A 16,157-nucleotide genomic window follows, 5' to 3' on the forward strand; every position below is an offset into this window, starting at 1 on the left:
TTCCACTAATGAATTGTTTGATGCCTTTAATAACACAAACCAAAATAAAGGGCACTCCGTTTATTCGGATACGTGTTTGGGACAACACTATACCACTCTTAGCAACGCTTGTGAAAAACCCCTGTTAGCATTCGCTGAATACCCAGCATGCCACGGGTGCTTGATGAGTCTGTTTCTATTTTGTTACTTTGCTAAAATAACTTTTGGTGCACTTATAACCAATGCAAATTCGAGCACCTAAAGTGGACAGTTAGCATAGTACTGATTGATAGATGGAAGCCAGCCATCACGGTACAAGCTATAAATTTACACTTTGTTAAGTTAAATGTACAAATTTACACTTTATTAAGTTAAATGTATGCGCAGTTGTTCTGATCCTACCAGTTTGATTTCAGACCAGAAAAGGATAAAGAACCTACTGATCTAGGGCTATAAAACTGCGCTTTCATAAAAGCAATTTTACTGAAAAAATGTTTATAAATCCCAGTCACAGCTCTACAAAGAAAAAGTGTATCACATGCCTACAGCTACTAGACTACATAAAAATGATAATAATTTGTTTACAAACAAAGTCACGTTAGTTAGTACCATTCGCAGGTCATATATTGTTATCTTAGACTAAGTATCTCCTAGCCTTAAATCTGACAAATATCCAGTACACAGCAGTTGTGGCCATGCATCACTGTCTCAAGATGCATAGATTACAGACAAACACTGCTACCAGCGCTTAACCCTTCACCTTTTCGGCAATAGTATATAGGTCAAGCATGCTAACAGACAACACGCCACTATGTCAATACAGTCATGGTGGAGCACAGGAAGGGTGCCTCTACATGTTCCCCAATATTGTCAACAAGTATGTAAACACCCACATGCTAATCAATCAGCACTTGCGTATAAAATCTGTCACTTTACAGAAAAGCAGGCAATTTTTTATTTGGGTTCCTGAGGGAACGTCAGGATTTTCTGTGCTTTGTGTTATTATATTTATACTTCAGTGTGATATAACATTGTCAGGAACAGCTTTCTGAAATAAAAGTGGATGTTTCATCCAAACTTTACTTGGGTTAGTTCAGGGCAGGTTCAATGGACCAAGCCTTCAAAGTCACGGTAGTTATGCTATTCAGCTGTGCCGGCATCAGCCAAAACTTTCTCTGCCTTAGAATAACTCTTTCCCAGAAAGGCCGGCAACGTTTTCACATTGCTTTCACACATTGCAGCATCCCAATCATCCACCGCTGTAAATATACACACTGTATAAATAGAGGATCCTAGGATAATTTACTCCTTTGGATCAAGCACAGGGTGAGCTGGGAGAGGGGTGGCTTTTTGCCTGGCCTGCCCAATGGCACCGTTCCTCTTGCACTGCGGTCACGTCAGCATTCTTACGATACCTTTCCTCCGTCTCCTCCCTTTCTCCCAATCACACACCAATGTGTCTGTCAGCTGACCACAAAAACTGTACAGTGTTAGACGGTTTCTGTTGGCTCTTCTGTTTCAGAAGACTATTTTATAGAAGTATTTGTTTTTTTTTTTTCTTAAAAGAATTTTACATTTATTCTAAACGGCCTACTGAATGCTCCATTCTGATTGTTCGGCAGAAGTTTTAAAATGTGCAATTAATTTCAGGGAACCGCATATCTTCCAGGCAGGTATTGACCTCATTACAGTTCATTATCACTGTGCCAAATGATTTCAGTTATTTAAAAGTCCATTACATCCTACAACAGCAAAATAACTAAAATCCACAGTGACACTGACCAAAAAAATACATATAGTAAATAACAGGATAAAAATAACAGTAACTCAAAAGAATTCTTAGCTTCCTGTTTTCTTTAATTTGTACTTTTTTAAAATTTACTATATGTTCCAGTCATGATTTTGATTTAAATACTGCAAAGTATTTTCCACAAGGCAGCATAGATGCCCTCACTATATATCACTTACTACTTCTTCACATTCTTCTTCCTCTTGTTTTCATAAACATGTCAGTTCAGGGACTTCTGATGTTCAGGTGTTTGATTTTCAGAAGTTGACAACTAATTCCTGTCTTTTATCACACGGCACTGGCACATGGTTTGAGGAGTTTCAGTGTGCACCTGGATATTTGTAACTGAAGGCAATATAAAACGTTAATAATAATATAGAAAAAGTGAATAAAAAAGTAGGTAATATAGAATTTAAAATTAAGACACTTTGTCAAAGCTTTACTCTTACACATTTTAGATTAGTAAAACATTTTATTATAATTTATTGTGATGTTGAGTATAACTGTTCCAGCTGATTGACTCTAATCTGTTATCAAAGTGTAGGAGGAGGCAACTCATAAATGCAATCTTATACTTCAAACCAGAAATAAAATGTTTATTGCAGGCTTGTTATGGAAACATCTATGTTGGCATCTGGTTGGTTACTTAAAGCAGTTTCTAATACAGTTCTCATACAGTAAATTTGCTTTATTATAGACAGAACATATACCTGACTGAACTGTAAAGCGTGAAATTTTCAGAATGAAAAGCGTGAAAAGCAATGAAAGCGTTACCTAGAGAAAGAAAGAAAATATATCTAAAAAAATTATACTGATTAAATTTGTAGTATGCAAATACATTTTATAGTTAACAGTTGTAGACATTAAAACACACCTATTGTTATATATTGATATATGCTCTGTCAAAGGGCGGGAATACAAGAAATATCCTTGATATCTGATATCTGGGTGCAGTAACAAACAAAAAGTACACACTGTTCATTTACATATACAGCCAAAAACAACGCAAAACTGGTTGAACATTTAAAAAAATATATCCTTTTTAAGATTAGATTTTCATAAATTAGGTTGAATAAGGTCTAATATTAAAATTTAAATTAACAGGTATTACTATGCCTTTATACAACGTAGGAACATAAATCTGCTGAAAAACAGAAACTCCATTAGGTTAATGTAGATTTTCTTTAAGCCTAGAACAACAATTTTAAAACGTGTTAAAATGTGTTAAAATTTAAAACACTAGTGAAAATGTATATATAATATTCTTTTACATTGATACAGGATGTTTTTACAGACTTTTCTTAGTGCTGTATGGATATTCAAGCAACGTTGTTCTCACAATGCCTCGCATAGTTTACAGTTTTGTTCAGCTGTTACTTCATCGTTCAGGTTCAGAGATCTGTAAAACAGAGAGTTGATGTTGGTTTTAATTATAAGCATATATATTTTTTTCACATTTATTCAATACATCGTCATACAACATTGGGACAATTATTGTTCTTTGGAACAACTATTGTTATTATTGTTGACAAAAAAGAAAATAGGCTCTAAAATGCTAAAATCCTTTTTTCCCGTGAGCTGTAAAGCCAGCTCATAACCTCCCACGTGTATTTAGCCTTTGACATGACCACTTACCTCAAGCTAAAACATCTGTTTGACAAAAGAAGAGCACTTAAAATGTATTGATGTTATTTATGAAGAAGCATGGCATGCTGATATACAGTATAGCCATATAACATCCATATAACCAAATACTGATAGAAAGGCAGAGAGTTACAAAATAATTAAATAATAATATTACATAACAAATTAAACATTTATGGACATGCTCACGTTCATTGAAAACCGATAAGCTTCATGTTTTTTTTTAACCTGTAGGCTTGTTCACACAATAGCTTGCAATGACATCTGTATTGAAATTTACAAATGGCCACTCAATTATCAACAGAAAAGCTGCTTGTAATTTAACACAAATGCTTTCTTTACGGGCTTACACAAAGGCACGAGTGGACCGTACACCTCAGAATAGACTCGTTAGGCTGAGCTGGGGTACATAGTAAACTGAGCCTGAGATAACAATCTCCCAACCCCCCCTTAAACAGAGAGAGGAAGGCAGGTAGCTGGAAGACTGGACATTCCTTTAAGGATTTATCAAGACGAAACCAGGGGACTAATCTAAGCGCTCCAATCTGTTAAACTGAAGTGGAACCTCTAATTATATCAGAGCTGTTAGGGCAGGTTTGTAAAGCCAGTTTGAATTTCCATCTCAAAGCCTTTTTGTGCCTTTCAACTATTGATTTAAGCTTAGGATGCCCAACTAAACTTTAAATGTAACAGGTAGAGTGCAAAGCAGTTGTTGCAGTTTCTTCATTTCAGTTTTAAGGTCATTTTTAGGCTTGTAATACACTGGAAACAGATAAAAATGAAACGATTTATCTCAAAAGTAGATTCCAAAGATAAAAAATCCACGAAAATACAGCTTCTTACCCGAGGTTACACTTCAAGTGTCTTTCTTACAACCTCATGTCTGGTTCCAGGTGTAAAAATTGTGATTTGTGTATCCCATAATCCAAGAAGGGCACATCCTGGAGGGATGAGTTTGTGAAAGTACTGTGACCTCTTACACAACACCTACTGCTTAGAGATTCATTACTCAGTTTTATCAGCAAAAAATTCTCTTCTGACAGGCCAGTGAGACCATCTGATAGTGAGCATCAATCAAAAGCCTTTTCTTTAGTAGCTAATGAATCTTGAATCGTAAAATGAAACTCTATTTCTTGTAATGCGACTTTCTACATCACAGTGTGTTTTTATATCTTACGATTGCAACCTTATTTTTTTGTTATTGCAACTTTTTACTTTAAATCAGGAATGTCTTACTATTTCAATGCAATCTCATGACCAATCCGTACGTATTTATAAAGGTGGCCACTTCGTACGAATTCGTATGACCTTACTTATACGATTTTGTACGATTTGTCTACATTCAGGGACACAATCGCACGAATTGTGCAACTCATAAAATACGTCTGATTTTGCGAAAAAATACGTATTTGTACAAATTAGGCACCTTGTAAAATATGTACGAACTGCGTAAGATTGGGTTGACTGTTTTCTGACAGCGGATTCAGCTAAGCGTAATTTACTAAGATGAATAACAGGATATTTAATGCAACGTAGGATTGTACTTCCAGCCACCTAACTGCATCATGCTAAAACTGCCTTGTGAAGACTTTTCTTTTACCAGTAGTTAAAAGAGTTGGTGGAGGGGTGTTCTGTCAATCCCACTCGAAGGAATGTGGCTATGATGCCCAGGGCAGATACGGGCAGGTGAAGGTATCTATCTTTCAGCAGAGGCCTGATCACAGCCAGGCCCGTGAAGCCGCTGCTCTAGGACACTAGAATAGAAAGCAAGAAGGGAGAGAATGTGCTATCGGATGTCCTTCCTGTGAATCAGAGACCCATCAGTCAAACATGTGCCTGAATCTGTGTGTGTGGAAGGTCAGCTGTGTTTATTATAAAAAAGGACAAGATGCCACAGATTATAATAAAATCGTTGTTTATTATTGTTTTATTGGATATATTAAAAAGCAATATATGTTCAAAAGTTAATTATCTTTAGGTTCAGACTATCCACCTTCTGGTTGGATGCTCTCATGTTCTGGTATATATTGAAAGTAATGTTACAATGGGGGTGAGAAGATCAACTGAATTAACTGAACTGATTTTTGTTATACATATATATATATATATATATATATATATATATATATCATACTCAGTATGAAAATGTGAAAGGGTTAAGTTGACTAGAAACACCAGAGACTGGAAAAGGCACCTTTCTGTTATCTTTCTGAGGCGAACAGAAAAATAGGTGTAGAGAGAGTTTTTTATTTTTGGGGTGAACTATTTTGAAGCTTACATTTATTATTATATTTTAATATATTTTTGATATATTAACAAAAAATAAATAAAGTCAAGTATTTGTGAAAAAATATGAATAACATTTACTTAATTATAATACTTATTTCGTGTAGCGCAAGTTTTTTTTTTAATGAAAAGTCATCTAGCGTTTAAAATTTGATATATTTTGCAATCCTTTCACTTTTTCTGTCTTTGTAGTGTTTTGAGTTGTGGAACACTGCAGTCCTAAAGACATCAGTGAAACTACTGGAATGTTGCATCTGAAAAATGACCATGAGTTCATTGACAGTCTGCTCTCTAATTAGAATTGCTTGACCTTTGTCCTTTAATTAAGTTCCCACCAAGAAGACAAACCATTTGTCAAGCAAATGAAGCAAACTTGTGTGAACAGGCATCCATATTAAATGCATGCGGCTTTATCGTGTCTGTATATCTTTCAATAATTTATCTGAAGAGTAATTTATCTGAAGAGACACATTAGGTAAACTCTGACTTGACCCAATAACATACAAAAATGCATTTTCTTAATTTCTTCAGTTATTTTTAAATATCAAAGATTATTTCAATAAGCTGATTTTGTAGTTATCAGTGTGTTGGTGTGCATGCAAACTGTTTAGTTAATTTCTATGAGGCTGATTCTCGAATGCAACTAATAGAAACCAAGATGTGTGCTAATTGTCTTGATGATGGCAACATTTAAGACTACTTAGACCAACAATCCCACTGATAATTTTAAGTCCCCACATATGGAACTCAGATGCCGTGAAATATTCCCTTCTGGGAACTTCTGTTTGTCTAGACAAACAAGACCAGACTTCAGTGGTGGTCAAACTTGTGTTAGTTGTTCAGAGCAGGTGGGTGGTGTTTTTATTGCATATAGTGTGTTAAAGAATTGCAACCTTGTCCGTGTTATACTTCCTAACTTGTAAACCCTAACCAAACAATGTTTTTACCAGTGTGAACACACAAAGAGGCAGTCTAGACTTCCAGAAAGGAAATTGACTCTTCTTTGCAAATATACATTACAAAAACCAACAAATAGCAGTATAAATTGTTCACCTGTTAGTTTCAGGGTTTGTTCACAAAACTCGTGGCAGCATAAACTAAACTGCTGCTATACAAAAAGAATGAAAGAAAATGTATAAAGTTATACACTGAAGTTCCAAGAAACTCGCAGGAAGTTTGAAATATGAATGTTGGCCATGAACTAATTATCACCCCACTGAAATGACTTCACTGCTTGTAAAGTCACCCAAGCAAATGTATCCTTGCTGAAAGCAGCCATCATTAAAAGTATGAGTAGCACAGGATGGATAAAAAAAGCCTAAGCGAAAGGACAGCTGGAGAAGGACAAAATATAGATGAACTTTGAGTCTGACAACCACTGTATGACAACAACGCAGTAATGGAAAACATGATGCTTTTTTATGTTTGCTTACAGTTTTGTTAGGTTGTTTAGGTTTGCAAACTGCCATCAATTCAATGAAAAAGAGAAAGATAATGCCAAATGAATCTATTTAAAAAGACAAAAAAATAAAGGTCGCATGGTCTTGAACAGGTGGGTGAGAACGAGGTCCAAGTTTTCTGCCTCACAACTGTGGTAGAATAGTCATTGGCTCGACTCAGGGGCCTATTACATTTCTTTTATCCCATTCTGTAAAAATAGCTGCAATCAAGGAAGGTGTGAGGATTTACAAGGAGGTCTATTGAGGCATTGGCGGATGTTCCCCATGTGAATCAAACGTAGGCTTGCTGGGTCACTGTGGTGGGATAGACCTAAATGGGTGTGGTCTCAACATAAAAAATTCTTTCATGACTTCTGACTGACAGTGAATCGGAGAAGCTTTAGAAATATGAGAGGGGATAAAGTAGCTAAACATGTGAACGCACACTCCCAACAACTTAAACCAAAATTCTCTAAGTCTTATTGCTTAATAGTCTTGAATGCTTAGCACTTTAATGTTTATGACACTTGTACCTGTGTGTCAGTTTCTGCAGAAACGGCTTTTGCTAATCTTTAAAATAACTGGTCACACAAAAAAAGAAGTCTCACCCTCATGTAAGGTTCATTTTTAGCGTTTCCCGAAGAACATACAATAAGATCTTTTAAAAGTACTATAGATCCTTATTGGTTTTTGTGTGTCATATGACTTGACATCATGGCACAAGAACCAATGGGGTGTGATATTACTGGTGGGTCACCATTCTGATTTGGGCTTAAATGGTTTAATTTGAATAACTACTTGCATTTCTCTCTAATTATCAAACAAAGAATAATATTGGTTATAAAATATTAGAAGATAATGAAGTAGAGTTTGATTTAAACCAGTTGAATTTTTTGGATTACATTTACACAACTTTTATGTCCATTTTGGAGTTTGAACCTGTTGTACCCAATTGACTTTTATTGTATGGATAAAAACATTCTTCAAAAATCTTAGTTTTTGACAGTAAATAGGGTGATCTATTTCTATTTCTTATAAACAGTTTGAAGTGTGAAGAGGACGTCTTTAAGAACAATGTTTGCCACATTCTCTTTTTAACACTGCCCAGATATGGTGTTTTCTCTTGTCACCAAATACAGTCATCAGTGTTTGTGTACATACAAACACTAACATCTCACTGAGTCAATGTGTGGTTAATCTTATAAATAAAACCATAATGTTTCAGTGGAACCATGGAAACATAACAAATGCATAACAATCATTGTAGTATGCTTCTTCCACCTAACACGATAACCCCAGACTCTTTCTGATATGGTGAAATGTTTGATGCAATCGCTGAGTAAAGTTATACTTAACTTTGCTACTAAGAAAAGCTTACATTGAAGTTTGCAGGTTTCAACTTAAACCAGGAGGCACCACCTGGTACAGCTTTGAGTTTCTCTCATTCCCACTCATCCGAAGTTACACCTGGCCAGGTGAGACAATAACCACATCAAAACGCTAGTAGTCAATAACTGCGTATGTACATGTGCAAACACACATTAGTTCTACACCAAAGGACAGTGTGTAATACTGTTCAGGCCTGGGCGAGTGTTAGATTCTTATTGTAAATCTAGCATTGGCTTCTTTGTCATTAGATGGTATTGAACTCAAAAAAGGTTCAAGGTTTCAGATCTTTTTCATTGTTGTTTTAATAGGGAACTCATTCATGTCACGGACGGATATTAACCATTCGTCATTTCAGTCTTTGGAAAGAAAACTTTAAGTATTGCGTTAGTGCTGTTAGAGCAGACATGCAGAGCACTATTGGCCAACAATGTAAATGCCACTAAACTTCGGTAGACTGTCCTTTCTGTAAACTTGCCAATCCTGCTGTTTGTCTGATAAAATACTACTGTCTAGTTTTTGTTTCTCTCTGTTGAGTAGACCAAGCACCATAAAGTAAATGTGTATATAGCTACAACTGAAGCATTTATGAGAGCCCAATCAACTCCCAAAACCTGGAAACAGAGCTCCTGACAATGACCGGAGAGCACATGAAAGCATACTCTTATTGGAAAATAATACCCTATATAATAGTCCCTGGGGCTCTGGCTAATTATACTTCTTTATGAGCAGTCATGGTCATTAGTTGTTATCTATGGGGGTGGGAGAACATGACCTCTTTTCAAGTTCATCTCTCCAACCCGTCCATCAGTTCCAAACCAGCTGGAATGAATGAGAGGTTTTCTCTCTGTTTCCTCCCTTTGATTCTTTAACTGTCTGGACTTTTCCTAATTTTCTGCTAATTATAGTTTGTCTGTGCGTAGTAGTGGTATGTATAAGTATTTTGCTTACTTAATTTAGCGTTGAGACCAATTCTCATTATTAACTAGTTGTTTTTTAGAGTGCCTACTTGGTGAAATCAAACTCACCAACCACATTCTTAGTCCTTCCAAATACCAAAACTTAGTCCTACCAAATACCAAAACCAACTACTTTAGCTATTATATAAGCAGCATAACTATTAACTAATAACTATTAACTGTTAATAAGCAGCAAATTAAGAGTTTATTGAGGCAAAAGTCGTAGTTAATGGTTTGTTAATAGCATAAAATAAAGTGTGACCAATATGTAAAATGTTCTATATCTGTAATAATAACCTATACATGTCTAAAAAAAAAGGCTGAGACCACTATGGAAAATTGTCTTTTTACACAAATATTTACAATTTCTATTACATATTGTATTAAAAAGGTAGACCATTTTCAAGGTGACGTATTATTTCTATTTATTAATTGATTTCTATTTTTGCTGAAAATGTTACATTTCTGGACGTACACTATATATGTGTGGAATGTCTGCTGTAATTTAAGATCCACGGAGCATTCCATTGTCCGTACCGTGGGGCATCGTGTACTGAAATGCTGATGAAGGTCTCTCATCAGCTGTTAACAGAGAAACAAATTTCACTTGGAGCTGCAAACAGAAGTAAAGCCTTAACCTGCTGGGGCACAGGTGTGCAGAAAACACCCTGACAGAGAGAAATAAAGCTGTGTTATATCTCTCAAGTGTCTGATGACATGAGACTTGGAGCGGCATCTGTAGATATGATGTGATGAGAGATGGAATGTCCTACATATCCACACAAGTAAAAAAGTTACATTTGCTTGGACTGACCAATGCGAATCCTGATATGAATGTGCAAATTATGCCTTATAGTGCAACCCTTAGTTGCAGTAATCATCGAAGTATACTGTATTATCCCCTGCTTGAGCACACCTCTAATAGAGCACAGCACTGTACAGAATGGATTACTGGAAAACACTTACCAATGTAAAATGCTAGGAAGAGCTTGATTTATTTTATAAAGCATCAATAGAGGTTTTCGGTGAAACCAGGCCCATTGCCCTTGACTGAAACAAAAAGGAGGAGTTGTGAATATAAGAATAGACTAACTGAAACTTAATAAATGTTCTTTTAATCTCACTAACCTTCAGCTCTTGTATTGTTGCTGTTGTTTTCATTGAGAACATCGTCTAGGGATTCCATTGAGGTTTTGGTGGAGATCGAAGGTTCTCCATCATTCAGATCCACTATGGTCAGGCCCTCCATTTTATCCTTTGGGTTTCCCGTGGCCTCAGTGCTGGCTAAATTCTGTTGGTTTTCTTCTTTAGCATCAGTTGATTCTGTGGGTAATATGTTTAAATTTGTTTTTGGATGTGGTCATTATAATGGATCGCACAAAGAAGTTTAACATAGTAAAAATCATGGAACATAAATTTTACATTATGTTCATCGAACTATATAAAAACCAAAATTGCTGTATAACAGCTACTCTGGCACTGTTTAAGTATAAACTAAGCACTCTTCAAATACTTTAAGTATTTATACTTTAAGTATAGTATAAGGTTTTCCCGACAACCCTGACTTCTCTAAAAACACAATTGCACACAAAACACCTGGGAGTCTAGTCTCAGTGTTCTCAAACCTGAGGATATCTATGCTTCCTATCATTTTCAGTGCAGTAAATCTTAAAAATGAGCAGTGGGAGAAACGGAATGAGCAGGTGGTAGAAACAGCCTTGTGACTGGAAAGTCAGCACTTACAGGATAAAGAGGCATCGTAAAACCATTAGCTACCATGTCATTCCATTGCACACTTCTGTTTTATTTTTTCCTCCATGGTCATTTTCTTTACCTCTCTCATTGTTACTCACTCTCTCCCACCATGTGGTTGATTTAGACCTGGAGGCGGTTGTAGTAAGTAAAGCCGCTGAAGCCAGGAAACTGATTGAGACCCATTCGTTTCTAAAGAGTAACCTGTGGAGCTCGTCAATGACAGACAGCAGATTTTGGTGGGAAAGAGAACCATCCTGTGTTATTACAGGGAGCTTGACGAGAAACTGAGATCATAGGGAGTAATTCTGGGCTGTTAAGCCATTGCACCACTTGCTGTAGGCAAACAAGCCCAATATTCCATTTTGCTAGTCATGTTTGTTACTTTTTACTTTGTCATCTTGTTTAGCACTACAAGATGTTCTCAAACTAATCCATAAACACAAATACACTTGATGTTCCAAATGGCCTCAAATGAGTCCATTACATGTATTAATATAAGGACCTGTTCATTATATGGGTTTGTGTTTCATAAAAGACATGGTTACACTTTAGTATAGGGACCAATTGCTTATTAGCATCCCTATTAATAGCATATAGGTTGTTTATTAGTACTTATAAGCACATATTCTGCATACCCAATAGCGAAACTTACCTTACTACCTTATGTACATATACATTTTTCGAAAAACATAAGAACCACTTTTCTCTTTGTGTCATATACAGAATGTGGTATCTCAAATGACATAGGCCTTTGACATCAGCCATTGCTAAAATGTGGAAGCTTCTTTTGCTGCTGTAATCAAACTTGTGAGACTAACATATCTCAGAGGCACACAATGCATACGTCCTTCATCTGCTGAAAGGCTTCCACATAAAACATATTTTAAAAAATTAGAGAAAAGGGTTTTAGGTTTGAAATTTAGGCATTTGCCTTACAAAAATGCATGCATTCACTGCAGGAAGGCTTTATTCACCCACCTGAGCCATGAGTGGGACGTTTTAATACGGATGTCCATTTTTATTTGACATCTTTTTGACTGTTGAACAAAAACACACACCCTTGGAAGAGCCAGGAACATTTTTAATATAACTTTGATTGGATTAGTTTGAAAGAAAAAAAGTCATATACCTAGGGCACATTGTTTGTGAGTAAATGACTTCTCTTTTTCAGGTGAACTAACCCCTTTAATCTGTCATCTGTGTGTGTGTATATATATATATATATATATATATATATATATATATATATATATATATATATATATAACTATTTAAGAATTCTGTCTTGTGAATAATGTATTTTTTGCACCTCTGAAAAACAACAATGTTGTTAATACAGGAACTTCTGTAGTTCCTCAAACTTCTAGACAAATAGTGTAATATCCTGTTGCACAAGCTGCTAGGGTGAAATATATAAGCTGTCATCATTTCCAGTGAACTGGAGTCACCCTGACTTAGTAGATTTTTCAATAGATATTTAGGATTGTTAATATTATTCCAAATAAATAAAAAGCGCTGTGAGCTCACATCTCTGAGAAGTGTTTCTTAAAAATAAATATAACCCAGACAGACAAAAGGCATCTTTATTTCTGTTATGGTTCTTCCAGATGGAAAGGATCAGACACAAAGACCAGATGCCTCTGGTCAAAAGTGGCTATTTCCTAAATGCTGTAGGCACTGAAACATTGAAGCATGTCCATGCAGGCTCAGTTCAGATAAGGGTTTGTGGCAGAAACCAAGAATATCAGCAAGATAATCGCTTTGTTCAGAACTAAATATTTTTATTATTATATATATTTTGATTACTATTTATTTATTGTTTTTCACCAGTATTGTTAGTATGGAAATTAAAGATTGATGGATATGCATTACTTAAATAAAGATTACTGAAGAAACTGGATCAGCCCTAATTTTGAGGATGCCACAGATTTTTTTCGCACAAATTTTTTGTTATCACTGTTTTATCAGTGTTGTAAAATGTTTTAAAATTCTTTACTGAGAGACTGGCAGCTGCATACTCTTGTCTTAGAAGTCCATCCAGTGGAACTCCCTGTTATTGCAACCTGTTCAACAGCAGTTTTCAAGTCACTGATTTAACTAAAGAAATTTTTGGATCATAGACAAATAATTTATGCTCTAGTTAAAAACAGTATAGAAACTTTTAGCTTTGTTTCAAAGTTTAGCTATATCGATATATATTATTTCCTATAGAAATGTAACTGACCACAAACTTTTGAAAGGTATAATATATAGCTATAATATATAGTATAATTTAATTTAATTTAATTTAATTTAATTTTTATTTTATTTTATTTTATTTTATTTTATTTTATTTTATTTTATTTTTTATTTTATTTTATCAAACAGCTCCCCATATTTACTTTTGCAATGTTGAGTTTAGAAACATGGCAGCTTTCTTAAACACACACAGTTGTTTCATATGGTTGCCTCTTATGCTCTTTAGTTCTTTATATACTGTAGGTCTTCACACATATGTGTTGAAATTAATTGAAAAGTGATCGTGATATATGAAGTATTTGAAAGAAATCAGCTGCTCGTCACATACCCTTCTCTTCATCGGGCTTCTCAGCTTCCTTAACAGGCGTAGGGTCTTTAAGTGGCTCGGTGGACTCGACAGGAGTGAATGTATGCATATCTTTGAGAACAGTGAAGAACACAAGGTCGGTGCAAGCCGAGACATCAACATGTAGGAGAAAGTTAAGAGAATGTCAGGTACCTTTGACTGATGTGGTGTCGAACACCTCTATATCCACTGTGCTGAGAGGGATCTGAGCATCTTCTTGTTTGGGATGTAAATCCACGGAGTACCTCTGCATTAGACAAACATGATCAGTATGTAGTTTGTATATCCAGTGTAATTACTATAAAATATCAAATTCACAATTAGCAATAATTTCTTTAAAAATGTCTTACCCTGGATTTCTTTTTAAGACAACAATAAAGCACTACCCCAGCGAGGCACAGAACAGCAATAATAAAGATAATTATATAAGCTGTTGAGGGTAAAAAAAAAATTGTAAGAATAATTTAGAACACGCATCTTTGGCTTCACTTTTACTATTGCCTTAACAAACGTTTAGTTCGCTGTTTATTAATAGTTAGTAAGCTAAAGTTTAGGTATTAAGTTCAGGTATTAAGCATGTAGAATAGGGTCATACAGAATATGTGCTTTGTTAGCACTAATAAACAGCCAATATGTTAATAATAGGCATGCTAATAAACACCTACTCAGTGAGAATTGGACCCAGTGGTGTTACCAACATCTTTTTATCTGTCAATTTGAAATAAACAAGAAAACTGCTATAATTACGATGAGAAAAAGGAAAAACTCACTCACTTGTTCCATTATTTCCGACATTCTCCGCTGCTTGGGTTGCTGTTAAAATAAAATTATGCAAAACATAAATGCATTGCAAATATATATATATATATATATATATATATATATATATATATATATATATATATATACACACACACACATATATATATATATATATATATATATATATATTTTTTATGCAAATGGCTAAATTATGCACTAATTAGCTTTTTAATAAAATGATTTATAGGTGGTTAATACAAATAATTTTTTTTGTCAGAGGTTTTAAGATGCTAGGTGCACACTTTCTTCCTGTGTCAGGATGACTCAGACTTTATGATTAAAGTGAGAATTCTCACATAGCTCTATTGCGCAAAATCAAATGTGTTAATTTTTCTGCTAAAATGTACAATCTGCCATCATTATACCAGCACAATATTGTTTCACTTACTGGTTGCTGTGCTAGTAGTTGTGCTTCTGATCATATTATTTGTGCTTGATTGTGAAACGGTCTTCAGAGAATCATCTGTGGTGAAACTGATGGTCTGCGGATGCTTTGAGGGCGGTGGAGTACGCGATTCTGTTGACCAAAATGGGGGAAAGTCACCAGATATAACGGTCTTTGGTCAAAGGAAGCAGCATAGCATGTAAACTGGCTCACAGTTTTTCTACCAACTTTACCGTTTTTCTACTTAAAGTGTTTGGACACTTGAATGACTAGAGCGAAATGAAAAAGCTACCTGATTTTCCATCTGAGGTGCTATTCACAACCGTAGAGTTTGGCAGGGTGATCGTGTAGCTTGGAGTGGTAATGTTGTCCATTTCTTCAAAATGGGTGGTGGTGTTAAACTCTGAAAATGGAGCTGTGGTGTTTTCTGTGCTGTTTATCATGGTTGTGACCTCATTTTTAACAGCAGAGACAAGTAAGGCACCTGAATTGTACAAGATAAAGGTCAGGTCAGGTCATGTGGAACATTACAGTCTAATCAGATTATTACAGTGTAATCAGTAAATTATAACTGTATCTACAGAAATGGCTGGATGACCAGTGGAAAGCATTCTGCCCTTACTCAACAAATATACAGTGAAAAATAGACAATAAGTTGACCGGTTTAAATCTTAATTCTGTCCTTTGTTTCTTTATTTTACTATTTGCTCAAATTTTAAACAACAACAACAACAAAAAATATCTTTAACATACCAATGAGGAGATGTATTGATATGCGGCACATCTTTAGAGGAGATATGGTCTAGTGTAATGTGTGTTCCTTCCTCAGGACAGAGAGTGCTCAGTTTGAAACCACAAAACTTCCACTTCTATGACAACCACAGGATGCAGCAGTTACTTACCCAAAAAGGCACATACAGTATAAGGAACTTGTGCAGTTTTGTAAAGCCCCTCTAACTGCATTTGCATAATTTAACTTTTTCATATACATTCTGCATACTCTGTAAAAAAAAAAAATGCACACTTGAACCTCATTTACCACTTAACGGTGCATATTAGTAGCTCAAAGATACATAATACGGGTGGTGGGCTGTGCATTTCTCACCTAGGCCTAGTCCTGACTGGTCAA

General features: G+C 35.3%; 1 protein-coding gene across 4 annotated transcripts; it reads right to left on the reverse strand.

The window, feature by feature from the left end:
• Nucleotides 1–2,350: 2,350 nt before the first annotated feature.
• On the reverse strand, nucleotides 2,351–15,937 carry si:dkey-27h10.2. Of its 4 annotated transcripts, none has more exons than XM_043248612.1 (10): nucleotides 15,782–15,937; nucleotides 15,321–15,512; nucleotides 15,032–15,160; nucleotides 14,596–14,634; nucleotides 14,172–14,251; nucleotides 13,975–14,068; nucleotides 13,804–13,893; nucleotides 10,611–10,805; nucleotides 10,449–10,532; nucleotides 2,351–3,167 (listed from the first exon to the last, which is right to left on the reverse strand). In XM_043248612.1, the coding sequence occupies exons 1-9, from the start codon at nucleotides 15,810–15,812 to the stop codon at nucleotides 10,492–10,494; spliced, it is 891 nt and encodes a 296-aa protein (XP_043104547.1). In that variant the 5' UTR covers nucleotides 15,813–15,937; the 3' UTR covers nucleotides 2,351–3,167; nucleotides 10,449–10,491. The 4 variants fall into 4 exon arrangements, with proteins under 4 accessions (XP_043104547.1, XP_043104575.1, XP_043104557.1 ...); XM_043248622.1 differs by lacking the exon at nucleotides 2,351–3,167 and adding an exon at nucleotides 3,174–10,064; XM_043248630.1 differs by lacking the exon at nucleotides 2,351–3,167 and adding an exon at nucleotides 10,108–10,150.
• Nucleotides 15,938–16,157: the final 220 nt, after the last annotated feature.

This window comes from Puntigrus tetrazona, chromosome 1 (assembly GCF_018831695.1).
Source record: "Puntigrus tetrazona isolate hp1 chromosome 1, ASM1883169v1, whole genome shotgun sequence".
NCBI classification, from domain to species: Eukaryota; Metazoa; Chordata; class Actinopteri; order Cypriniformes; family Cyprinidae; genus Puntigrus; species Puntigrus tetrazona.

Bases quoted from the DNA above. Each gene is read 5' to 3' on its own strand.
- si:dkey-27h10.2 (XM_043248612.1), bottom strand. From the start codon at position 15,812: ATGTGCCGCATATCAATACATCTCCTCATTG. The intron at 14,252-14,595 runs GTGAGTGAGTTT...TACCCTCAACAG, and splicing joins TGTCGGAAATAATGGAACAA to CTTATATAATTATCTTTATT. The intron at 10,533-10,610 runs GTTAGTGAGATT...TTTTTGTTTCAG, and splicing joins CAACAATACAAGAGCTGAAG to TCAAGGGCAATGGGCCTGGT.